This window comes from Vulpes vulpes, chromosome 10 (assembly GCF_048418805.1).
Source record: "Vulpes vulpes isolate BD-2025 chromosome 10, VulVul3, whole genome shotgun sequence".
NCBI lineage: Eukaryota > Metazoa > Chordata > Mammalia > Carnivora > Canidae > Vulpes > Vulpes vulpes.
Window position 1 is genome coordinate 2,870,762 of NC_132789.1, and position 26,537 is coordinate 2,897,298.

The following is a 26,537-nucleotide window of genomic DNA, read 5'->3' on the forward strand; positions in this document are numbered from 1 at the left end:
ACATGGAATACGAACTAATGACCTGATGGCACTACTACATAAGAATCCTGAGGGAGAGAGGAGCACTGGGGACGGAGCTCTGAGAAATACATACGTCCTCCTGTCTGTTCTTGGGCCATCACACAAGAGCCTGGTGCAGCCCTGGGGACGGGAGGGCCAGCCCCCCATCTCACTCAAGGTCTTGAGGCAGAAGTGATCCCCAGCCATGGGGCAATCTGCTGCCCACACGACACTCCGAGGGAAGGTGGACTTTGTCATAAAACCTTCGAGGCAGAGTGCACTGGAATCCTTAGCAGATCTAAGACAAAGGACCTGATAGAACTAAAATTTTATTTCTGACAGGGAGCATTCCCAGAAACACAGTTTTAAAACCAAGGGCACATCCATCAAGTTGATGTGTGGATAAACAAACTGGTCCATCCACACAAGGGAATATAACTCAGTCACAAGACGGAGTGAAGTCCTACGCCATGGATGACCCTAAAAAACGTAATGTTCAATGAATGAGGCTATTGACAAAAGGCCATGTACTAGGTGACCCCATTTACATGGAATACCCAGGATGTGCGGATCCAAAGAGAAAGAAAGTAGATAAGTGGTTGTCAGGGACTATGACTCAGCCACACTTCTCAGCACCCGGGACTGAGCAGTGAAGAGCAAGACCCTGCAAGCCTGTTGGCCATTGCTGGATTCACACAGGGACACACACATTCCCGGCCCTGGGGGACCCAACTGGAATACCATTTGCTGGTACAACCTCTTCTCAGGTGGGCTTGCTCTCTGAGGCACCAGGAGGACATGAGGGGATACCTGCCCACTGTCACAGGTTCCCACAGGCCCACCCAGGATGCAGCCGCCGTGTAGATTCACCACATTGGACTCACCAAGTACAAACTCAACCAGCAGACAGCGGCTTTGCCCTTGGCTGTCCCTCTGTGGGCGTTGTCAACAGTGAACACACTTCCAAAATAACAAATATTTTTAAGTGTATGCCAGTGTGACACCAAATTCTGAGTACTTCCTCAAAAATACAGACAGAAGAGGACATAAACACACTCTCCTAACACATCCTGCCCTCGGGAAGAGCAAGCAGTGAACGCAGAATCAATTTCTATTCTCATTCACACTTTGCCAGTAGGTATTAGGAATTACAGAACAAGTCAGTCTAATGAATGACAATATCCTTATACTTTATCATGCCAGGTGAAAAAATGTTGCGCCTTCCAGAAACTTTAAGTTTTGTGTGTGTGTGTTTGTGCATCTCTGTGTCTGTGTGTGCATGTGCTGGGCCCCAAATCCTTCAAACCACTGGCATAAGTGAAATGTATCCCAACAAGTTAACATATCGAATGTGGGTGAATGCATAAGGAACACTGAAAGTATTCCCAGAAAAAATGTTTTTAGAGTTTAATGTATTGTAATAGTGATGTTACAGGAATAGCACAAAAGACAGACGTCTGCATGCAGGAGAGCTCAGTGAGAAATGACTATTAGTGGGTAGAATCCAGCTTATGTTCAAGATGCAGTGAACACCATTTAGTTGCCATCAGTAAGTGATTTGCTTGCTCTCGGAAAACCCAGATGCTTATGTGACCTGGAAACACTGAACGGGTTTGTGTGTGATTGTTATAAAATCTAATTGCTTAAGTTTCTTGCTGAAGCATTTCGACCTGCACAAATGCTTGAAGTCTCCACTCTTGTATTAAAAATTTGCACACAAATCAAAGTGGAAATTCTGCCAAGACCCGATTTCTGTCCCTGAGTTTCCACTGACAATCACCTGTTCGGGTACTTTAGAACTCCATGGGGGGGAAAAAATATCTAGTGTTCAGGACTACCAATAACAAGAAGAGAACCGTTTGTGGGGTTCTTCTGGTCTTTGTTTTTAAGATTTTTATCTATTCATTTGAGAGAAGAGATAGTGAGAGAGCGAGCACAAACAGGTGGATGGACAGAGAGAGAGGGAGAAGCAGACTCCCCACTGAGCAGGGAGCCCGATGTGGGGCTCGATCCAAGGACCATGAGAACATGACCTGAGCTGAAGGCAGATGCTTCCCCTATGGAGCCACCCAGGCACACTGTTTTTTGTTTCTTAAGAATGAACTGTTTCCTGCCATAGAGGTTTCTTGAATTCTCCATGTGTGCGGCGTGCTAGCTGTGTGTCTTTTGGCAAAGTTATTACACACTTGGCATGGATAACACTCGGTTTGTGTCTTCCAGACATACAACCAGACAGGCCTCACTTGCCTCTTGCAAAGCACCAACAGCTGAGCCCTGGAAGCTCAGATTTGTTTGGAAGTCCCGGGGAATTTCTGCACCAGACGTCGGAAGCGAAGTCTGAGCATCACTTCTGATGAGGACAGTTTCCAGAATGCCCATGCAGGCCTGGAAGCAGGTTCCATCGGCCACCTGCAGAGGGCACATGCTCGCAGGTGGCTTTAGTAGCCAGATGTTTCCCTGGAGGTTTGCTCCAGGTCAACTGGTCAACCTGCAGGCAGTGGGCTCTGCAGGAACCATGCTCTGGAGGCCTCCTCACCTGCTTCCTTCTCCTTCAGTGGAGCTGGGTCAGCTAGAAGCAGTGCCTGGGTTAGAGATGAACCCACGGAGACTGCAAAAAATAGACTGCAAGTCTATTCCCAGAAAGATCCTTGAAGGAAACCGTCATACTTATGAACGATGTATTTACTGCTGTTAAGAGTCAGTATTTATTCATCCCATACTCTGGACCTAACGCATGCTAAGTTCTAAATATGCACTAACTTACTTCTTGCCAAAAATGCTGTTATGATTACCCCACTTTACACGAGAGGATAGTGAAGCTCAGAGAGCTCATGCACTTTAACCAGGATCACACAGCTAGAATGGTGCCGGGCCAGGAGACTGAATTCTTAAAACCATGACCCACTGCCTCTCTGGCATCTACTCAGGGATTTCATCAAATAGTTCATAAAAAGTCAACATGCATTATGGAATAAGTACTTGCTTATCTATTTATTTCCCCATGATCTCCTGTCTGTAGCTTTCTATTTCCCTCCCTCTCTTATTGTTGCCATTCTCGCCACCAGGAATACTCCCCTCTGTCCCCAAAACCTATTCATCCCCAAGACACAGGCAGATGCCACCTCCATGGGAGACTTTCCTCCATAATCAAAATGAGAAGCAATGTTTCCTCCCCTACTTTCCTTCCACCTGCTAACAGACCAAGTCCTGCCTTGTCTGCTACTCGTCCACCTTGCCCCCATATGCGTGTCCCTGTCCCTCCAAGACCAGGCCCGGTGCCTTGCACACAGCTCTCTGCTTGATGAAATTTACTATATGCATGGTATCCAGCTGGCCCCACCTTTCCAGTTCTCATTTCTGATTCTTTCTGTTAAAATGATCTCAAACAACTGAATTACATTATAACTCCAACATCTTATTGTGAAAAAGCAAACAACCCAATGAAAGCCTTCTTTTGGTTTACATATTAATTCTCAAAGTCATATTTTACTTATGATCATTTTTAGCCAGAGACGCCCTCAGTTTTAATTTTATTAGCATGCTTCTGCTCTCATGATTAACTACAGAAAAGTAATTCAGTGAGGATAATTTTAAAAGTCTGCTGAAGTACCTAGCACGTTAACTGAAATTCAGCTGAAGGTGTAACAACTTCCAAGTTGGAACTACAAACTGCATTAAACTTTTCTGGATTTACCTTCCACATCAGTTCATTTTCAAATCTCCCAGTGAAGCCAAGTGGAACAAAATACAAGATAAAGAAAAAAAGAAGGGTAGATTTTTTTTTTTTTTATGTAATGAAAGCACACGTTATGAAATTTTAAAAGGCAAAACCATTGCAAGCAGCAAAGAAAATTCTCATTTCCTCCTTCTAAGCTTATTTATTTCTGAGCAAAAGATATTGTTTCAACTCCCAGGCTCAAGGAAAATAATCTTTGATATAAGAAGTCATCCTGGGAAGTCATTAAGCTGTCATGCTCAAACTGAATGCTCATACCACACTCCTTATCAAAGAGCACCAGAAAATGCACCCACTCAAGACCCTCCTGCAAGCAGAAGCCACACGCTTTGCTAAAATGGTTGAACTGAGAGATCAAAGAAGCTTTAATAGAAAACCAAAGCCAGACTCAAACCATCCTGCAGCTAAAGCAGAATCCCAGCATGTCTGTGCCCAAAGGAAACATTTGCATGGAAAGGTCTTTTTCCCTTAATGTCACAGGACACTGCCTCTGAGCGAGGCACCGTTCCAGGCACTGTGCCGATACTTATTCACTCCCCGCAAGAAGCGATGAGGCAGGTGGCATTGTCTGGGTCATGCCTACTTTGCAGATGGGGATCTTGAGGCACAGAGAGGCAAGGTGTAGCCAGCTGACTCCAGAGTCCGTGCATGCGACCGCTGTACTTCAGGGCCACGCAGAACGACCCTTTGCATGACGCGGATGATACCACTTGGTCTAAAGGTATTCACTCACTTGCCAGCAGTTAGCAGCAATGAATGATTATGTAGATGCCGTATGGGACAGAGATCCAGCTTTTTAAAATGTTCTTGCTAAGAATTACCATGAAAATAAACATATGTGTGGCATCTAAAAAATAAAACACACACAGCATCAGTGATTTTTCAAGTGACCTAAGAACATTTGTGCTACTTATTAAAAGTGGTTGCTAGAATCAATAAATGCTGCTTGACAAGTGGAGCAAAGATAGTCCCAAGAGCAGTGTGGCCCTGCCCTCTGGGCTGGGCCGGGGAAGTGGCAGGAGCTGGTGTCAACACCCCGCAGCCCCTGGGCTCTCCTTTGCTGGCACAGCTCCAGTCTGCCTTCTGCCCTGGGCTCTGTGCTCCATGAAGGCAGGGGTCATGTATGTTCTAGCCACTGGGATGTGTCCACATGCCTACAATACAGTGGCACTCAGTAGGTATTTCTCGAAGGACTGGATGAAGAAGTCAAGTTTTGCATACATAATTATACATGCACACACTTACACATACACATTTATTGCAACGTACATGTTTTTGTGAACATACAATAAAATAAATAAAGATAGCTGGGTCTCCTATTGAGACGTGGCTCACCGTCACTGTCACACACCCACACGTTCAGAGAGGAGGACACGACAAGAGCAGTCTTGCAGCGGTTCTACCAATGAGCACAGATTTCCTTGCTAAGGGGCATTCTTCCCACTTCCCTGAAGGGAGGTGCTGGGACCCAATGTCGTGGCTGTGTCACTCCCATCACCTGACCTATAAGAGTCTTCCCTCCCTTTGAGCGTTAAAACAAACAGGGGATCTGCACATGCTCTGAACATCTACTTCTCCTTTGACACTAAGCATCCACGTCTCTTGCCAGAGCCCTCCTTCCTTTGGCTCTTCCTCCCCTAGACACGGCTTGTCAAAGTGGAATCGGGCCTGATCCTCTCCTTACAGAAGGGTGGGATGCAACCCAAGCTGCATCTTGGACCTTGAACAGAAGGATCTGGAGACCAAGAAGTGGGTAGAGTTCATTTCTCCCCAGCGGGATGCCTGGAATGGAACGTTCCCAGCTAAGACTCCCCGGCCTCTGAAGTTTCTGGTCTCCAGCCTTCCAACCATTCTCTTCGTGGCTGCTGTTATCTTCTCATAAGTTGCATTCGCTGGAGTTGGTGTGACACTTGTAGCTGAGGGGCACTGGCTGAGCTGGTGCCATTTCTTCTTTGCTGGTATGTCCCATGTGACGGGGCTCCTTGCAGAGAAAGGACCAAAGGGACCAATCTGTGCGCAGCACAGTGATTCCCTAATAAGAAACAGATGCTTTAGCTCACCGAGTCAATGCAGTTTTGTACTGAGAAGCCAGCATGTGACCCGGAAAGGCTACAAGCTCTCTGAGAGTGTGTAATTCGTACCTAAAGAGTTTATTCAGCCACGGATTCACAGTTAACAAAGGAGGCGATAGATGCAGAACTCTGCATCTGATAGGATCTGATAGGATAGGACTGGACTCCTATCAGATGCCAAAGATAATGAATATTTGGGGTGTTCAATTTCTTACGTGACATGGTCATTAAAGTGTGGGTTTCAATGCGTCCCAAGGCTTGACCTCTAACCCACTTCTCAAATCCATTTCCAAATTATTAACGGATAATGTTGTAGCAAGGCTTCAAATCGAAGTGTAAAATTGTTTGAATCCCCTCCTCCTTTGGTATTCAGACACGATGTTCGATTGAATCCTTGACCCTGAAAATGGATAGATGTTTGGAAATCTTATAATGATGAAGGGGAGGGCTGGTTTCAATGCGGTGCTCAGGGGAAGCATATCTGCCTGCATCCCAGCAGAGCAAGGCCAGCATCTGGGGAGGGGCTCTTGCTGCGGAAGCCACTAGTGCATTGGCCTTGGAGGGGACATACATCTAGTGGGACTTTCTTACACACATACCATCCAGCATGGCCAAGTCAGTCATTTTCACACTTCAGATTAGGAAGCAAATCATGAAATCAATTTTTGGGTAAAAAAAAAAAAAACTTTTTAAAAGTGACATGAAATAGAATAGCCTAACGTAGCAAGGGGTGGCACAGGACAGTCTTTTACAAAGGACTAGACTTAAGCGGCCAATTCTTGATCTCAGCTCAGGTCTTGATCTCAGGGTTGTGAGTTCAAGCCCCACATTGGCTTCCATGCTGCACGTGGAGCCTACTTCAAAAAAAAGGACTAGAGCGCACAACTGCATGAAGTGATAGAAGCATTGTCTAGTAAAGCTTGTTTCTGGTGCATTCGCAGGAGCTTGAGTTCACGTGCACATGTAGCAGGGCACCGCGTGCCGTGTGCTGGTTTGGCTTTGCCCACCCACAATGGCCACATATGCACACATGCAACTCTCTTCAGAGACATCCCCCGATAGCTTGAAACTGGCCGTTGTAGAAGATTCTACACCATGGAAATAGGCCAATCGGGCTTTCAGAAAATAGGGCTCCCCTGCCCCACTCCCCATGGGCACTGCCTGTTGGACCCTCACCAGAACACTGCTGGTTGTGTCAGGAAGCAAACAAACAAGCGAAACTTTGACACTAGCCTGCCTGAGTTACCAGAGGTTCTGAGACGTGTGTCTAGATATGTCAGTTATACATCTTTCAAGAGACACAGAATCAAGAAGAAGACAACTTGTCTGAAGGAACTGGTGACTCATTGGATGCAATGATGTCTTATTTAGAAGCTCAAATTATTCTGTCTGCTGCGATGACATCAAGGTTTTGGTGGCGGGTTTTTTTGATAAAAATAGATTTGATAAAGACCTTTTATGAGGTGGGGGCACTGCAATGGCCTCAGTATTGTTTCCCTCACCCCCCAAATTCATACCTTGAAATCTCAACCCCCAAAGATGGTGTCAGGAGGTGAGGTCTTTGGGAAGTGAGTCCTTGGGAATAGGATCAGTCTTATACGATGGGATCAGGTCTCACAAATGACCCCCGAGAACATCCTTGTCCCTTCCCTGATGTGAGGACACAGAGGGAAGAGGCAGCTATGAGCCAGGGAGAGGCCTCACTGGAACCCGACCATGCTGACACCTTCACCTCAAACTTCCAGCCTCCAGGAGCAGGAGAAATAAATTTTGTTGCTGGTTCATCACCCCATCCAAAGGATTACACTGCAGCTGCCCAAAGGGACTGGGCAGATATCAACTGTCAGGCCCAAAGCCTTCGCTTCTGCCCTCAGGCCCATGGAAGGGTGCTGATGTGCATCACCCAATGTGGACTCAGATGTGTTAGATGCTAACTCCCTCAGTGGTGGAGGAGAAGCAGGCAAATCCAAGGAAAGCTCCAGGCTGAGTGTGAACATCGCACATGTCTGGGTACTGACCCTTTCTTTTGTTGAGCAGTAAACTTGCACCCAACAGATGCATTTCCCCATTTCCTGCAGGGTTTCAATTCTAGATCATGAAGTATTTTGTGAAAGAAATGCTTTCAAATCATTAGGAATTTGTGACAGTGAGCTAAAGGGCCAGTGAATCTCAGGTCACAATGCTTCATGGAGGTTCCCAGGCCCCCTACTCAAGCATCCACTTTCCTAGCTACCCTCCCTTGTTGCCACTTTGGGTCCTTTGCTCCACAAAAGCAGACCAACATGTGGACTGTCCATGCAGCTCCGATGTCCCTGGGGCCCCAGCCGGCCATCTAGCTCGTAGGTGAGCCAGGGCTCATCTGGGATCTGCATTTGCCAAGCAAGTAGCTGTTCTTAGGCATTGTAGGTTTATTAGACTATCCGGGGAAAAGCAAAGAGGGGCCCCTGAAAGTTATGGAATCATGAAGGATCCCAGTGACGTGCTCTCCAGCATCACTGAGGACCTGCTTTCCCTCACCCAGCTCCAAACCACCATCAGTTCCCTCATCCTGGAATGTCCAGTTCTGATTGGCTCATCATGAGACGAAGTCATGACAGCCTTTGCTCAAAAGCACGTGGCACTACCTTCCTTCCAGAAGTTAAAAACACAAAAAGAAACTACAGAGATGTATGTTGTAAGGTTTGTCTGTGTGCATACGTGGGTGTGTTTACTTATTCCCAGCACCCGTTTCACACATTTCTAAGCAGCCGTGCAGGCCCGTGGCTCCTCTGGGAAGTCCGCAGCAGGACGTATGGATACACAAATATGCCGCAGCAGCACCGCCGCCCCCCTCAGCTCTCACCCCCTTCGCCACAGCCTCTGGCCTCCCCTGCTCCCTGTCCCCCAGCACAAGCCCAAGGCACAAGGTTCCCTGCCCTGAAATTTGGGGGAAAGAGACAAATTCTGTGTCCTCACTTTTCCTTCAAAAGTAAGCAAGCACAGGTTACAGGAAAGTGATGTGTTCCAATAGCAAGTGGTAGAAAAGACACCTTTCCTCTGGGACACGAGTAACAGTCCTCATTGTTCAATATAAACTACAAAATAATAGTCGTGTCTCTCCTGAAAGATGACGGCTGAGGAAGCCCTCAGGAGGCAGGCAGTGCCAGACCGTCCCTGCAGGCTCTGGGCTGGAGGTAGGGGTCCCAGGTGGACCCAGGGAAGCGCCACCTGTGCCAGTCGCCCCTCCCTCTGGCCGCTGCACCAGCTCCAGCACCACGGGGGTTATCACTCCTGGGACGGGGTTTCTGTCCGAGTTCTGTGTTCCCAGTGTGTTCCCAAGCTGGCCACCTGCCAACAGGCTTCCTTACAAGGAAACGCAATAGAGAGTCCAATGGAGGAAGCAGGTCACCAACCTTCAGTTGGTGCAGGCAAACGTTTCTGTCCACCAAGTCTTCATTTTGGGGTTGCTTGCACCCTGAACACACTTTATAACAACTGTTTGGCCATTTGTGTGCATTTTTATAATTTGTCATATCTGCATACCATCCGTCTGCTGCTTATTTAATACATTTTTGAAGACAATACAATTTATTCTTAAGGAAAATTTTCGTAGCTGGAAAGCCAGTATCATGCGCCATAAATAGAATGTCACCATGAAAACAGAAACAGTGAAAAAGAGAAACCACATCACTAAATTCTTTCTAAGCCTGAGGCCCTCTCTCTCAGTTAGAGAAGATTTTAGCATCAAACTAAAACTATTTCTTTTCAGTAATGCTCTTCAAACAGAAGAATGGAAAGAGAACTAAAATAATCATCATAATAAACAACTCTGCTGCGCCGGGACTTCACACTAACCAGGGCACCCGGGATTTATCTCGTTGCCACCAAAAGGCTGGTGCTGAGCATGTGTGTATGTGTGTGCCGTGTGGATATGTGTGTGCAGGCGTGTATAAATGTGTGAGCGCACGTTGCACCAAACATGGATGGAATACGGACGGGGTGGTTCATTTTTCACATAGTAGATTTGAGCCCTTGATATTTTTATTAGGTTAGGAAGCCTTTTTCCAGCTAAACGTATTGTCTCCAGAAGTCTTTGCAAATACAGAGACAGGCGCATGTGTCCCGCTGCATGCTGTGTGTCCCCAGGGAGCTAGGAAACCTCCAGGAGGAGAGCCTGCACAACAGCTAAGACTCTACTCACTCAAGGTCTCAGGGGTGCCCCCGATGTCTAAAGTAGGTGACATAGCAAGGTCGCAAGCTCAACTATCCCAGTTTGGCAAGCAGGACAAAGGAAATGAGTGATGCTTTTCCCAGAGGGTGCCACCTCCTAGCCCGGCACAGACATTCCATGGAGCACGGGGGTTGCTTCTGTGATGTCATATCCTATCCTGCTGGAAACACAGAGCTTACTTCATTTTCCAAACTGCTTGGAGTAAACCAAAGTTCATTCTCAATACATGTCTCTACCTCGGTTCCCTGAATCCTGAGTGCTCAGCCCTGCATGGCGGACAGAGCAGCACGCACTTGACCTGCGTTGTTAAGGGGACATGGGAATGTCCCAGAGGCTTGTGAACAAGTCACAGGGTCTCGCAGGCTTCCCATCGGCCTCTGCTCCCTGGACAGCAGCTGAGGTCAGGTCCGAGCATCTCCTTTCCCCATGCTTATAGAGAGTTATTTCCCATACCCCTTGGCTCCTAAATACAAGTCAACTACTTAACCTGGTGATCGGCTGAAGGAATAGCTCTGTGTTGTTTGCTGGGCAGCTTAAAGGAGTTTCAGAGAAAATGTGGACCATGTACACACAATGTGTGCCTTACAACACCAATTTAGACTTTCACTTCATGGGACTTTATCCTGATGTGACTCCTCCGCATTTGCTAAAAACCTATCCTTTGTAGCAAGAAATTAGCTATAAAGATTTACGAAGCCTCATCATCTTTAACCTTGGTTTTCATTTTTAAAAAGCAGAGTTCAGTTACTTAAAAAGGAAAAAAAATAATTTGGTTAGAAGAGGGATGTCAACTAATTTTAGGAAATATGTAAAAAGTATAAAGAGGAAGACAGACATGAGAGCAATGTTTAAGACGTATCCACTTACTTCAGGACCTACAATCACCATGTAAACGTTAGGCTCTTCTTGATGCCATTCTTGGGAAGAAAAAGAAAAAAAATTTTTAGTGGTTTCATGTCATAGATGGAAACATAATTAATAATAATTATGTGATAAATCATTCATATCGTTTTGCTCTCCTAACAGTCAAGTTATATGTATTTAAAATGTAAATATTGAACATCACATACTTTTAAGTAAAATGCTTTTTCTAGAATGTTATGCATTATCCAGATCTCTCACCTACTGGACAATCAGGAGTAATCAGTCCAGAAGCCAATATGGACTTTAGGATATTCAAGCAATGCAGCAAATCTCCAAACGCGTCACACAAATTGACATGTGTAAAATATCTCTGGTTGAGATTATATTAGACTTACAATTATTCACTATTTTTGTGATTTCCTGAGAAGCCGAGGGCACATGAAAGTAGAAATGCGTGAGATCACTACCCAGCACTATTATTTTTCTGTTTTTCTTCCAGAATAACAAACTAGAAGCAGTTCTGCTCATGTGGAAAGATGGAGACAGCAACACTCAAAATCCCAATGGGAGAGGCGCTAAGACCAGTCCCCAAACAGAATTCTATAAACAAAACGTACCTGAGAATGCATCCACCAAATAAAGAGGGTCCTTAACTTGTCTAAGTCCACACACCAGGAGAAAGATGTGTAAATTATCAGCACTTTGGTTAATTCCTGCAACAGAAAAGGTCAGATATTTTCAGCAGAGAGAAGGCAGCTTGATGCCATGGGAGCGAAGATCCCGAGACACAGCTCCAACGCTGCAGGGCTCGGACCTCTCTGCACCTGCTCCCGCCCCCAGTCTGCACACGGTTCGCTGCGCGCACTGCTTCTCCTGGCGGGTAAACTTGAGCTGAGCTCAGCCCAGTAAATGTGAACCCAGCTCTGTGCAATGAGGAAGGGGACAATGTGAACTGCGGACCCTGGAAGATATTTGGATACAATTGTGGTCAGGAAGAGCATTTTCTTCATGAAAGTAGAAAGGTGTTTTACACAGTCATGTATTCCCGAGCCCGTGTGTGTATACAGAGGTGCACACACTGGATGCGGGTGAGCTCACAGGTCCATAAGATAAAGGGGTGGGTGGCTCCTTTCACGGAGCGCTGGAACCGCCTTCTTGGCCCTTTGGCTCTGGGCAGGCCTGGTCATTAGCATCGCCGGACAGCCCAGTGGAAGGGCAGCCAGTGACTTCTGAGTCCCCGCCTCGGGAACCCTATGTCGCGGTGTCTCATCCCTGGAGCACCACCGACTCGCAGCTCGCAGCTGGGCCGGCTGCCTCCTTGAGGGGGAGGCTCTGCGGGGAGATGCCCGGCTGCCCTCCCGAGGAGGCCACGCAGGACCAGCAGGCCTCACCCCAGCGCAAAGGGAACGGGGACCCAGCAGCAGAGCGGGGAGGCCGGCAGGAGCTGCCCCCTGAGCCTGGGCCAAGCTGCCAGCCCCACGCAGTCATGCCCGTTTATGCTGAAGTGGTTTGATGGGCAGCAACAGGCAAGTGATTCGATAGAAATTATTCGTGTAAAATTAACACAAGCTAACCTAAGACTTCATCATTTCCAAATGCATATAATTGGGCATAAAATCATGCAGGTGAGAGGTTTTCATTCATGCATTTTATTTCACCCATTATTTTATGCAAACACTGTCAGTTTCTCTGTGCTTTTGTAAGCCTTGAATAGTAGTATCATCAGAGTGAGTGTGATGAGGCCCAGTGACACTGCCTCACACGGTCACACATGCTGCACAATAACCACATGTGACCACATCTGAGGATATGTGAAGTGTTATGGCTGGGGGGGTCCCCCTGGGAAAGGCCCTAAAAATGCAGGCTCCGAAGTACTGTCAATTTCATTCAGGCATGGTACGTTTGTAAAATATTTCCCCAATATCTGGAGCACCTCAAAACTAATCTTAGGAATATAAAACTTACTATTTGTTTGACCAAAAGCCTAAGCTAGAAGCTGTGTGCAGAATTCAAATCCAAGATCAGAGGCATTAGAGGCCAGAAGACACGCTATTCCCTTTAATAAATGATAAAGTTGAAGAAAACCTTTAAGGGACAGGAAGATGAGGTGTGAGAAACAGAAAAATCTCACATTACCAGGCAAGACCTATCAGTGACACCGAAGCCAGTGAGTGAACATCTGATGAGGACAAAAATTAAAAGTGCCTTCATGAAAATTAGTTAGTAGTGACAATGGAAAGATAACAGAGGTGCAAGGAGAAACTCAGGGGATGCCCACTTAATTATGGGAGGAAGCCTTAGCCCAGGGCATGTGGTGTGTGCACGCACACACAGGCACATGAACACATGTGCACAGGTGCACACACACACAGAAGTCCACACATGCGTGCATACACACTTTATATATTTTATATATTTAATATATAAAAAATAATATAAATAATATATATAAAATATATATAAATGTTTTTAAATATATATAAATATTTTTAAATATTTTTAAATATTTTTAAAATATATATAAATATTTTATAATATATATAAAATATTTAATATATAAATATATATATAATATATATAATATATATATATATATTTTTTAAGCACCAGTACAGGGGAAGCTGATGTGCTGTGTAACCCACTGGGCAGGACACAACATCACAGATATCATCATCATGATGTCTATGGAGTATCTCCTCAAACAGGCAAGAAGAAGGTAAGAAGGAAAGTAGAAGGAGATGCATGATGCACCCAGAAGGGGGAGATCAGAAAACCTGTATTAATGAATTGAAACAAAGTACAATAGCAAAATAAACACACCAAGACCATCAGGAGATAGTAGCCAAAGAAAGCACGATTCTAAGAACCAATGTGATGTCCTAGTAAAAAGACTTCATTTACTTCTGTATGTTTGCTGTGTGACAAAGCACAGATGCTGGAAATCTATTTTGTCCCTTTATTTTGATGAGACATGCATTAGCTACTCAGAACAGCAGGTTTGGGAGATCTGGGGCCTTCTGCTCAGGTGAAGCTGGAAAAAGTGTCCCTCTACCTACCCCTACCCCAGGAGCCCTAGAAAGCTAACCTTGAGAGAGAGTAGCCCACAATGGACAAAACTGACCTTCAAAACGCTCTATGACTTGGGGGAGTATACATCTATCACATTGAAACCTTGTACACCAGGCGCTGGGGTGGCTCAGTTGATCGAGCGCCTGCCTTCGGCTCGGGTCATGATCTCAGGATCCTAGGATCGAGCCCCGTGTTAGGCTCCCTGCTGAGTGGAGCCTGCTTCTCCCTCTGCTCCCCACTCTCCCCCTGTTCATGCTCTCTCATTCTCTCTCTCTCAAATAAATAAATAAAATCTTAAAAAAAGAATCTTTGTACCCAAGATATATATATATATATATATATATATATATATATATATATATATATATACACACACATTCCCCAACCCCCCAAACTAGTCTAATTACATATGAGGAACTCTGATGTTTTCTAACTCATTTCAATTTTTTAAAGTGCTGGCCCCTGGGACTGCCTGGGTGGCTCAATCACTGGAGTGTCCAAGTCTTTTTTTTTTTTTTTTTTTTTTTTTTTTTTAAATTTTTATTTATTTATGATAGTCACAGAGAGAGAGAGAGAGAGGCAGAGACACAGGCGGTGGGAGAAGCAGGCTCCATGCACCGGGAGCCCGATGTGGGATTCGATCCCGGGTCTCCAGGATCACGCCCTGGGCCAAAGGCAGGCGCCAAACCGCTGCGCCACCCAGGGATCCCTGGAGTGTCCAAGTCTTGATCTCACCTCAGGTCTTGATCTCAGGGTTGTGAGTTCAAGCCCCATGTTGGACTCCACACTGAGTGTGGTGCCAGCTTAAAAAAAAAAATGAAAATAAAAAAAAGTGCTGTTTCTCAACTCACTCACTGATTTTGAGAACCCTACTTACCAGACCCTAGAGGGAGACAGAGCCAGCCCTATATATTCTCTTGTCTTTCTCCTCATGTTCTTCCTGGGAGATTAAATGTCATGAGAATTTAGGAAACTAAATTAGGCCATGGCAGGACACAGGACTACATGCTTTGCCTTCTTGTAGGATTTACAAGATTTTAAATATAAAATACAGAGGCAGCATTGGGTTTGAGTAGCGTCTGTGCACTTCCCGAGCACAACAGTATCGTTTTCAAGGATATGGAGGGATCCCTGGGTGGTGCAGCGGTTTAGCGCCTGTCTTTGGCCCAGGGCACGATCCTGGAGACCCGGGATCGAATCCCACGTCGGGCTCCTGGTGCATGGAGTCTGCTTCTCCATCTGCCTATGTCTCTGCCTCTCTCTCTCTCTCTCTCTCTCTCTGTGACTATCATAAATAAATAAAAATTTAAAAAAAAAAAGAAAAGGATATGGAGATGAGAGTTGGAGAGTCATGATCAAGCAAGCACATGCTGAGGCCCCAACCTGGAAGTACCCAACTCAGCCTGGGTCCTGGGCCAGGGCTGTGGACATGTATGGAGGCCATTCTTAGATTTCACAGCAGAATGAAAAGAAAGTGGCCTACAGACGTCTGGAGGTGAGGCAGGAGCCTACCTAACATTTTAGTGCATTTCATTTCTTCCTTTTAACTCCAAACTTATGTTTCTTTCTGTCGTTTCTCTGTGAGCATCCAGGTTGAACAGGAGTCAAGGTCTGAACTCATCCCTCACAAATGCTCGGATTTTCATGTCTGTCCTTCCGATGTTACCATTTCCTGGAGAATGGTATTTTTATCTTCAAAACAGTGAGTCGCTTTCGAGAGCTGGCACCGTGTCCCTGAAGGCTGAGCGTCCGCCATACTCCCCAACCCTCTGCATGATTCATCAGCTGGCTCTGCAGCACAAACCCCATCTATGCTAAGCCACTTTTTCTCCCATCTTCTGTTCTAGCCACTGTTTATTTTAGTTTTTCCATGGGTCATTATAAGGAGAAAAGAATACAAGGACTTTGGTTGAGCACATTAGACATAGTGAATTTTAGCTAGAAAATCTGATTTTTGGGCTGTGAAAATATCAAGGGTTCTGGTAACATGAATTTTCCACGTGAAAAACAATGGGTTTTCTAGGGATGCCTGGGTGGCTCAGTGGTTGAGTGTCTGCCTTCAGCTCAGGGCATGATCCCAGAGACTGGGATCAGGTCCCATATCAGGCTCCTTGTGGGGTGCCTGGTTCTCTCTCTGCCTATGTCTCTGCCTCTCTGTGTCTCTCATGAATAAATAAATAAAATCTTTTAAAAAAATGTGTTTTCCTAGGCCCAGCGGAGGAGGAAAGATACCACCATCTGAGCTTGGCAGATTCGAATCTCCACGTAGAAATATAAATACAGTTTACAAAAGGAGAGGGGAAGAAAATTAAATAAACATGTTAACAATAAATATACAAATAGAACAAAATCAGGAAGGTATGGTCAAATTGAAGTTTTCATAGTTTTAGGTTTGGTGGCCTACAAAGAATTGCTGTATAAGGTGCAATAGTCATTGGATTGAAAAGCAAAAATCACACATCCTTGAACCATAGCAACATTCAAGTTGGACATGGAAATGCAGAGAAACGCTAAGGTGGCTGACTTGATACCTGTACACGTATCTTCTGATGAGAATAACTATTGTAAATATCATGTGAAAAATTATAACGATGCTACTTAGTGTATTTAACCAACTTTATTTTTCCCTAGCTGATTTATTGGACTGTGAAATCTGGTTAGCATAAACATCGTTCAATGTTTTAAATTAAAGGATTTAGTGGTTTGTTAGTTGGGGCTTAGAGACACTGAATATTCTCAGAAGGACCTCTGGCACGCTATAAAGGAGAATGCATCATAAACTCGGCACCGGAGACCCCAGAAGCAGATGGTACCCCTTGATGGCTAACGAAGCACTCGTCTGCTGGTAGGCACTGTTAAATGAGACCCTTTCCCACCCATTCCTCTTGATTGCAAGGTTAGCAGTTCATAAGAATTCAGAGGGTGAGTATCTGATCATAATAGTCTATGTCAAATTCACTGTATCTTCTGTTTTCACTGTCTGAGGCTCAAAGTGGAAGTGACAAATCACAATCACAGGCTCTGGACACCAGGGTAAGATCAAGGATGGGTGGGGAAGACGGTCCGTCTCTAAAATCGGAAAGATGACAAAGATGAATGACCCCGCAAATGAGAACAGACGCCTGGTTATAAAACCCAGAGACACCGATTGATTCTGCCTCCACCTTATGCCATGATCCAGCAGAGCCGGCGACTATGACACCACCACGCGTCCCTCTGCCATGTGTCCCGAGCACGTTCACAGCTCCTAATTGCACACATTAAGTTGGAACTGCTGCCCAGCAGGTCTCCGGGGGAAGTGCCGCCGGAGGAGTCCTGAACATCCCTTGGCTGCCTGTTCCGTTAATCACTCAGTAGTAAGACCAATGATACAAACAACCATGAGGCTACAGGCTTGATGAAAAATCACTCTCCTTTTGGAAATTATGACATAGTCACACAGCAACGGCGTCCCATGATATATAGAAGATGAAATAACCTCCCAACAGGCAATTTACAATGGGCCCACTGGTTCTGAATAATGGCCCGTACTCCCCAGTGTGACAGAGCAGTGGGACAGCAGGGGTTCATCTGTGATGCAGAGAATGGCCCTGCTGCTGGTCCCGAGGTTGATGGATGCACTTGGAAAATTGTTTCTAATAAAATGCTTGGAAATCTTTTTTCCAAGGGAACCTAACACTGACATGCTGTAGGGGATGGGAGTTTTTGTCTGATGTTTCTGGAGTGAAAACCGGCTCGGGGTGTCTACATGTGTTGCAGATGTGGCCCACAGTTTGCATTTTCAGCTCTTCTCTGAAGTTTATATCAGGCTTACAACATCAAGCCCCTTCCCCCCACCAGTACCCTTGCACTGTTGACTCTTGTGAGAAGCAGTTCAGGTTAAAACAGATGAATTCTTAAACTTTCCACTGCATTTGGTGAGTCAGTGTTAGCTGTTCTCACACCTTCACAGAACTACTGGGCTGGGTAGCCTGTAAGGCAATGATAGCTGCCAAGAGTATACACTTACAGGCCTCATTTGTGGACAAAAACCTTTCTTTATTTAAAGATATTTTGCAACAAAATTTTGTTTGAACTTCGTGACTGCACTTAGATCATACCACATATGGAAAATATGAAGGCTAGACTCCATTAGCTCCACTGTGTGTAGGAAAAATAGCGCCCTCATCTCATAGCATTGCTGATGGACATACTCACTGCTGCTACCTTCCCAGGAGATATGACGCATGATGTACAAAGGGCTCCGACTGAGTGCGTAATCTAACCCAGAGACTGTTTTTTAGGTGTTCCAAAGAAAACAATTGGGCAAATGTATGAAGATTGAAATCCTAGCACCTCCACCACTACATATCAAAATGTTTAAAAAGGGATTGGTCAAATAAGTTTATAGAATTCAAAATAATACTACAAAGGAATTGAAACTATGCTGTAATCAGAATTAATAAACACGTTTATAAGATTTCAGGATATAATGTAAAAAATCAATTATATTTTTGTATACTAGCAACAAATAATTCAAGAATAAAACTTAAAAAACCTTTAGAGTAGCATCAAAAACAATAAAATCCGTGAAAAAAAGACATAAGACCTGTATACACAAATCATTATGAAGATAAATGAGACTTTAAGAAGTAGACAGATCATGTTATGGATTTTAAGACAAATTATTTTTAAGGTATCAATTCTCCTTAAATCAATCTACAGATCAATACAATAGGATTTTATTAGAGATTAACAAGATGAGCGGAAATGTATATGGATACGAAAAAGACCTAGATCAGCTGAAACAATTCTGAAACAGAGTTGTCAACTCACACTACCCCTTTTCTCAACTATAAAGCTGCAGCAGGAAGACAACACAATGTCGGCATATGGATGCAGATCAATGGACCCTCATATACAGTAAACTGATTTTGAGCAAAGCAATTCAACGAAGGAAAAACATTTTCCATGCACAATACTAGAACAACTTTCACAAAGAAAGGGATTTTGATCCCTACCTCATACCACAGGCAAAAATTAATTTCAGATGGGTTAGAATCCTAATGATAGAACTAAAACACTGAAACTTCTGGAGGGAAAGAAATAGGGAAAATATTTCTGTGACCTTGGAGGAGGCAAAGGTTTCTTGATCAGGGCTCAGGCAGTGCTAAGCATTAATGAAAAGTGGATAAATTAGAAGAAAATGGAACGATAAACCAGAGGAAACAGGAGAAATATTCACATATATGCATGTACCTAACAAAAGACATTAATCCAGAATGGATTAAAAATCCTCCTTCAAACCCACTCTTCCTCCCATTCTCTCAAGAAAGACAAAAGAGAGAAGCCAGGTGTGTCCTGAACCCAATTCTTATTTCTCTCTTCCCTGTTCACCTAAAACAGTAGACATCTTTGACCTGAAGAACCTGTTTTCCAAAACCACGTGAGCACACCATGTACCTGACACTACTGGACAAGATGCACTCTGGTCAAAATCTTCTAAGAAGGGACGCCTGGGTGGCTCAGTGGTTGAGCATCTGCCTTCAGCTCAGGGCGTGATCCCAGCGTCCTGCGATGGAGATCCACATCAGGCCCCCTGCAGGGAGCCTACTTCTCCCTCTGCCTATGTCTCTGCCTCTCTCTGTGTCACTCATGAATAAATAAATAATTAATTTTAAAAAAATCTTGTAAGAAGATTCATCTCTCACCTGAACAGTGAAGGAAGGTGTTCCAGTTAAAGGCGGCGTTTGGTACTGTCACGATTCCTGGGTTGAAGGAGAGAGAGAGAGAAAGGGAAAGAGACCACGTTGATGAGGTGCAACCAGCTATTTTGGGGTCAATGTTCAAATATTGGTCTCATACTTGGTTCTTACAAAGAGCTCAAAGTTCTGAGTGCTTTGTGAACACCTGTTCATTCCTCCCCCAAAGGAGGTTCAAAGGGAGCCTACAGGTTCCCAACAAGGAAGGGCACATCACTTTCAACCTCCATTACTGTGCGGGGCAGCTGCCAGGTCGTGGCAAACACAAGTCTCTAACAAACACCTGAAAGCAACAGGCTTCTAAAACACAGCCCCACATATGAATCGTGTCTCTGTTTAAAATTCCTAATCTCAACCCTCTCCACATCACACACAATTGCCCGCTATCTGTGGCATCTCCTTGAGCAGATTTAAGTTTAAAATTCCCTGAATTGAACATTTTGGGATGTAGGAAATTCAGAGGCAACATTTAACATATTATCCTGATAATAGGACAAATCTAAAGTTTTATGAAATTAAATTAAGTCAATAACCCTTTCTGCAATGTACCTTTGAGATCATCATTTGCACTGAACAACACAGGGTACTACTCACTATTGTACTACTTAGTGACTGTGCACTGCACACCTGTCCTGGGCGTAGACTCTAGCTGGGTGCAATCCACACACTTCGGAGCCCCTTAAAGCCCTGCTGAGTAGACTGACTCCCTTAGTTTATCCGGATGGGAATGAGGTTCACAGAGCTTACATGGTGTTCACGGCGACTCAGCACGTAGGTGGTGGAGGCTACGTCCAAACCTGTGTGTTGCTTCTAAGCCCATGCGTGTCTGGTGCGCCTATGTGTTCCCTGGCTACAAATCAGGCTCCAACAGAGGGATGAGGAGGTGCCAACCCTGCACCTGCCCCGACACTTAAAGACACCTTTTATTATATATAGAGTCAGGGTATCTTTTAAAAAATGGACGTTCCAAGAAAGGGCTTACTTGGTAAGTGATTCTTCCGCTAAAAACGTCACTGAAACCACTGGGACATTTATACGTGTGATAATGCATGGTGTGCAGCTAAGGCAGACGTCGAGGGCTGTGCCCCTCCGGGCCTCAGCACCTGAGCTTGCAAGGGGTTACATGCTCCTATTTGCAACCGCCTCTTCCATGATTCCTATTGTTTAAACAATAATACAGTGGGTTCCCTTGCTGTGAGATTTTTTTTATTCAGGTGACCAAAATATATTCCTCATATATATGTGGTTGTGTCCATGGCTTGTGGTCCACAGCTCCTAGAAAACCCTCACTGTGTTTAGACGCTGAGGGTTTCCCGAGAGGTTGTGGAGGCCACTGTCTGGGAGGAACTGGGTGAGGGCAGGAAGGGGTAGATTGGAGCAGAAGGGCTCCACTTCCCCTTAACTAAGAGAGAGAAGCTCAGCTTTCTCCTTTTGTAACATACCCCTGGGACAGTACATCTACTGTCGAAAACGTTAAAGGATCTGTAATTTTTTTTATAATGTCATTATATTTGTTCTTTATCTTCATGTCAGGCAATATAGGCACATCCATTCTACAAATTATTAGTAGGTAAATCTAAGACATCATATAATTTCATCCACAGGCACATCAGTACACGTCTCTAAAGGGACTCATATTTTAAAATGCGTAAACTTTAAAAATTCTTACCTTGACTCTGGACATAGATCTTATCCCTGGCATGCGGCTTTTGAAAAGAAGGGAAAAAGGAAAATAAGTAAATGGGATAGTGCATTACAACTGCTCTTTAGAAATAAAATGAAGGCCGTAAGAAAAGCCGCCTTGGAACAAGTCACAAAGAATCATCCACGCAGCCGCTCATATACCGGTTACTTTCCAAGAGCACAGAGTTCCTTCTGCTTTTAATGGGGGTTAGCCCATTAAAAACACAGCATTTTCAAGGTAAGAAGCACAAAGAAGGAGGTCCTTTAAATTAGGCGTAATGCGTTATTACAATCGTATAGTTACTACATTAGTATAAAGCTACTGAAGCTCAGAGAACACGCCAATGGCAGAGCCCGTGGGGAGCCGATCTATTGTGTGCAGAAGCTCGAGGTAGAAGTTTGGGGACACAGATCCTTGAACAGAGAAAGTACACTCCCCAGTCCCCACCTGTGGGGAAGAAACAAGGAGAGGGAGGGAAGGTGAGGGAAGATAGGGGTGGCCCTCCCCTCTGCCCCTTGGATGGGAAGGGCCTGAGAGGTGCAGCATCCGGCTGTTTTTAGGGCAGCTGAATGCAAATCTGCACACGGACAGGAATCTCTGTTTGCTTTCCTTTTGTCCTCAGTATTACATTCTTTATCTAACCAGCAGAAGCACCTGATACCTTCTAAAGCCTGGACTATCCTCCTCAACTCACCATACAGCAGGGCAGCACCCTCTTTGAAAATGCCCTTACAATAGTAAGCCTTAAAAATATTTTTAAAAATTCTCCTTCCTACTAGTGAAAAAAACAAAAACAAAAACAAAAATGTTAACTTTAAAGGGAAGTTTTTAATGGAAAAAAAATGGCTAAAAGCAACAAATTGAAATTAGAAACTGACGTTTAGAGGCTTAAAACAGTCTTTTTGTGTAATTATAATTTCACTGGAAAGCTGAAGAGACTTTTATTGGCATGCAGAGGAGGCTGGGCATGCTTCTTCTTCAACCAGCCCTGAGAAAGGGATGCTAACACATTGGCAAAAACATATCAGCCTGGCATTTACACTTTAAAGCGAACACCAGCATTTGACAAAAACAGATTCAATATAATTCTACATAGATTTGATTAATTAAGGGAAGGCAAAATAGGGTTTTTGCCTTGCCACTGTTTCCATTAGAAATATGCTCCATCTGCAATTAGAAATACATAAACCCAAGATGCTCCCTTCAAGACAATTTCTTCTGAAACAAATAGAAATTAATTAAACTGGCATCCCAACTCCATAAGCAAAATGAATGGACTCTATGTGGAAATTCCTGAATTTATCCGCTGGTCTTTACATATCTCCGAGCACTGCTTCCCCTAAATCTACCAAACCCACGAGAAAATAAAGAAGTATCAAGTCCTATATGGACATTTAAAACACGTTATGAATAATATTTTAAGATCTTATCCTAGCAAGTCAGGAAAATAGAGTTACAATATTTAAAAGATCTGGACTTTGGTTATTTTTAATCTTTGTAATAAAAGAAATCTGGCTAAAGCCAACTGGCTTCTATCGATTTTGAAAAGCATTATCTATATTAAAATGCTCTAAATACAAATTAGTTTTCTTTGCTCAATATTTATTGTTGGTTCTCTTGCCTTGAAATAAGAGTCAAAATCCTTGTATATCACTTCCCTTGCAAGATTAGCTCATTGATGCAGAAAATGAAAAAGGAGACTGTACGTGTATGTGTGTGTGTAGAGGGTGTGGAGGGAGGATGCTGCATGGTGTCTATGAGAAACCATTACTTAATTTGGCCCATTTACTAGATATGAAAAGCCAGTGTCCTGTTGAATAGATACTTATAAGTACACATGACTCTTAACAGACACAAATGCTAATTAATGCGTTTTTATAATGGAATAACTGACAGGGGGGATCCCTGGGTGGCTCAGCGGTTTAGCACCTGCCTTTGGCCCAGGGCGTGATCCTGGAGTCCCGGGATCGAGTCCCACGTCGGGCTCCCAGCATGGGGCCTGCTTCTCCCTCTGCCTGTGTCTCTGCCTCTCTCTCTCTCTCTATGTCTATCATGAATAAATAAATAAAAATCTTTAAAAAAAAAAAAAGGAATAACTGACAGCGACAACAAATAGATCCTCCACTTTTTAATGTATATAACCTTCTGAAATTAAGCTCTCTCCAAGTATAAACCACAGTAAATACTACTTTTTAAATATACAGCACAATGCATGGTCTATAGGTGACAAAAACACTAATTTTTATTCTAAAATGACAATGTGACTTCTGGTGATGACTTTGTTAACAAGTACTTTTAAAAGAGCTACAAACTGCTTTATAACAATCAAATAGTGGAAAGCTCTCAAAATACACCTATGTCCAAAAAATATATACAAACTGGGCTCTTTTCAGGGGACGTGGTTCTCTTCCTTCTCTCTCCACCTTTTTCCCTTCGAAATTGGTTTTTAGGCAAGAAAAGAAAATAAAAAAGAAAAAGAAAAAAAAAAACACATGAATGGGATGAGGAATGTCTCTGAAGACTGGATTGAGATCCCGTCCCATGGGATCCAAAGCTAGCTGGCAATGCAGAAATAGGAATGCTGACAGGAAAACTCAAGGGAAGATGTTTAAAAACAGTTAATAGCTGGGAGTTATTGATGTTATTTAAAGCTCCACTCCCCTCCCACCCCGGACTCCCATCCCTCCACCATTCTGTGCCTTGGTGATTTGAGAAATTCAAAGAAATTTTGACCATTCCAGAGATGTCTGAGCCCCAGGTCATGATCCTGTGAAAGGTGGGATTCTGTGCTCTGGACCTAATGAGTTTTCCATCCTTTGAGTCACATTAAAACTTTCCAATTCCCAGGGATCTCATTTGGGGAATAAAAATGCAAAGAACATTTTCAGTTCCATCAAGAAATCTCTGAGGAAAGCCAATCTTAATAGAAGTTATTAAAAATGATTAGCTTCCTAGGGTATGCTCCAACCCCAGAGTTTCTCTTAAAGAGTAGTTGCAGGGAGGGGCACCTACAAAGAGGGCATCTTAAGGATGAAACCCAGGAGGTGAAGGATTTGAAGTTTCTGTTGCAGGTGGAACCATAACAAAAGCTGTGGTCTGTGTGGCTCCTGCTGCTGCCAGCGTGATTTTCAGAGATAGTCAGATACAGAGCAATGGGCCATGCAGAAGGAAGAGGGAGCAAGTCACTCATAGGACAACATGCGTTCAGTACATATAGTTCAGCAATTAGTCAACTCGAGGCTCATTCAGATGGGCTGACATTAACACCTACATTTGCAGGTGAGCTCACCTGTGCCGCGAACTGCGCATGTGACAGCCAGTGAAATCTGTCTTGCTTTCTGCGTTTTAATTTCCAAAAGAATTTTGATGAGTACATACACACGCTGAAGGTGAAAGTACACTTTAGCTACTGCCTAACCCAAACTGCTGCAAGAGAGTTCTTATTGTTTAATAAGTGCCAAGGCAAGGCACAACAGTGACACCCCAGAAGGCAGCCAGGCACAGTCTCCAAACCAAACCAAGCCAAACCAAACCAAACAAACAAAAACCCCCACGATCTTCTAAAAAATAATGACATCAGAAGGCTTAGCTCAGTGCTAACCTTAGCCAAGGGTACAGATGGGCCATGCTGGTGCTCATCATGCTTCCCCAAATTTGATAACCACTTCAAGCAATATTTACTCCAACTCAAGATGTCTAAAAAAAACAGCTAGTTCATAAATAAATATTTGAATTTGGAAAAAGTCCTGTTAGGAGAGTATTCCTTAGAAAAAGTGGGTTGACAGTGCAGTTGAATTTTCTGTAGGCTTGTGGGGATTTGAACTCAATGGAGACATATTAAACCCAAAATCATTGATTCTATGGAGAGAAAAGCCTTCCGTTAAGATATCGACCTAATTTGCTTTACTTTTCTTTTTTTTTTTTTTTTTTTGGTGAAACAGTCACATTTTCTGGTGAAATCTGATGAATTCAGAGAAAGCAGCCTTAACTTCTAACACAAATTTGCAGGCTGAATGCCTGTTACATACCGTAATAAGAAACCAACACCTTGCGTAGACTAGCTTTACATTTCCATAAGGCATACATCAAAGTTAGAAGTGGGTAGTGAATCAAATTCCTAAGAAAGCCAAATTGAGCTTATAATTCCACAAACCAACAGAGCAGTGTTTTCCCAAAACACGATCAGTGTTGAACCTGTGTGACAAATATTAATGATGCAGCCTGCAGACCTGGTAAAGAGCCCCCTGGGACTGTGACCTTCACAAAGTGGGTTCGGTGTCACGTTAAGGTTGATATAAACAACACTAAAAAGAATAACAGACAAGCCCAAACAAAGGCATTCCAAATTAAAAGAGATAAAATAAAGCTAGCTTTATTGAAATCCAATCAAACTAATTTGTTTAGTTAGCCAGAGATAGATAGAGGATCATAAATAGCTTCCAAAGTAGAGCCCTGGCTTTCTCAGAGGACTCGGGGCTGACAAAGATTTCTCCCACTGCCAGATGCTTTGTGCACACATATCTAAGCAACCCTGAAAGAGGTCACCTCCCACTTGTATGTACAGAGCTGGGGTGACCAATGCAGCAGCCACCAGCCACACGAGACCATGGAACCCTTGAACCAGGACTGGTCTGAACAGACATGTGCTCTAAGTGCAAAAGGTATGCTTGTATTTTGAAGACTTGTGCAAAAAAAAAATATGAACTATCTCATTAGTCATTTTTATAGTGATTACATGTTGAAATAATAAGATTTGGGATATAGGTAGTGTGCAGTAAAGAACTTGGTCTTTGTGCGAGACCTCCAGGAAATAACTTATCTGAGACCTGACAGAGTGTCTTTTTTTAGGGTGAGGCCAGTCACAACCATTGGTCTTTGGGTTGGAGCCAACTGGCCATACCACAAACACCACCCACATGATTTAGGGTAGGAGCTTGGAGTCAAGTGGCATCCGTCCATGTAGACACTGGCTTCAACCATGTGGACAGTAAACCAATCATTCAAGCCTAGAATGAAGAGCTCCAATAAAAACATTGGACGCTCAACTTGGGTAAGCTTCTCTGGTTGGCAATCCTCCACACACATTGTCTCAGATCAATAACCAGAGCGTAGAAGGCTTGACTCCACAGGGAAGAGGATAAGGGTGTCTTTGCCCTACACA

The 26,537-nt window shown here is 44.0% G+C and overlaps 1 protein-coding gene across 6 annotated transcripts in view; it reads right to left on the bottom strand.

Annotated features, from left to right (window-relative positions):
* The window catches only part of GLT1D1 (glycosyltransferase 1 domain containing 1), an 89,466-nt gene that overhangs the window by 22,008 nt on the left and 40,921 nt on the right, over positions 1-26,537 (bottom strand). For 5 of the 6 annotated variants that reach the window (XM_072722660.1, XM_026017135.2, XM_072722661.1 and 2 more), the window contains exons 5-8: positions 21,362-21,398; positions 19,642-19,698; positions 11,500-11,595; positions 10,886-10,935 (exon numbers count right to left, since the gene is read on the bottom strand). In XM_072722660.1, the coding sequence (XP_072578761.1) occupies positions 10,886-10,935; positions 11,500-11,595; positions 19,642-19,698; positions 21,362-21,398 (240 nt within the window). Of the gene's footprint in view, positions 1-10,885; positions 10,936-11,499; positions 11,596-19,641; positions 19,699-21,361; positions 21,399-21,959; positions 21,972-24,678; positions 24,715-26,537 lie in introns of all 6 variants that reach the window. The other variant, XM_072722664.1, reaches the window with a different exon arrangement.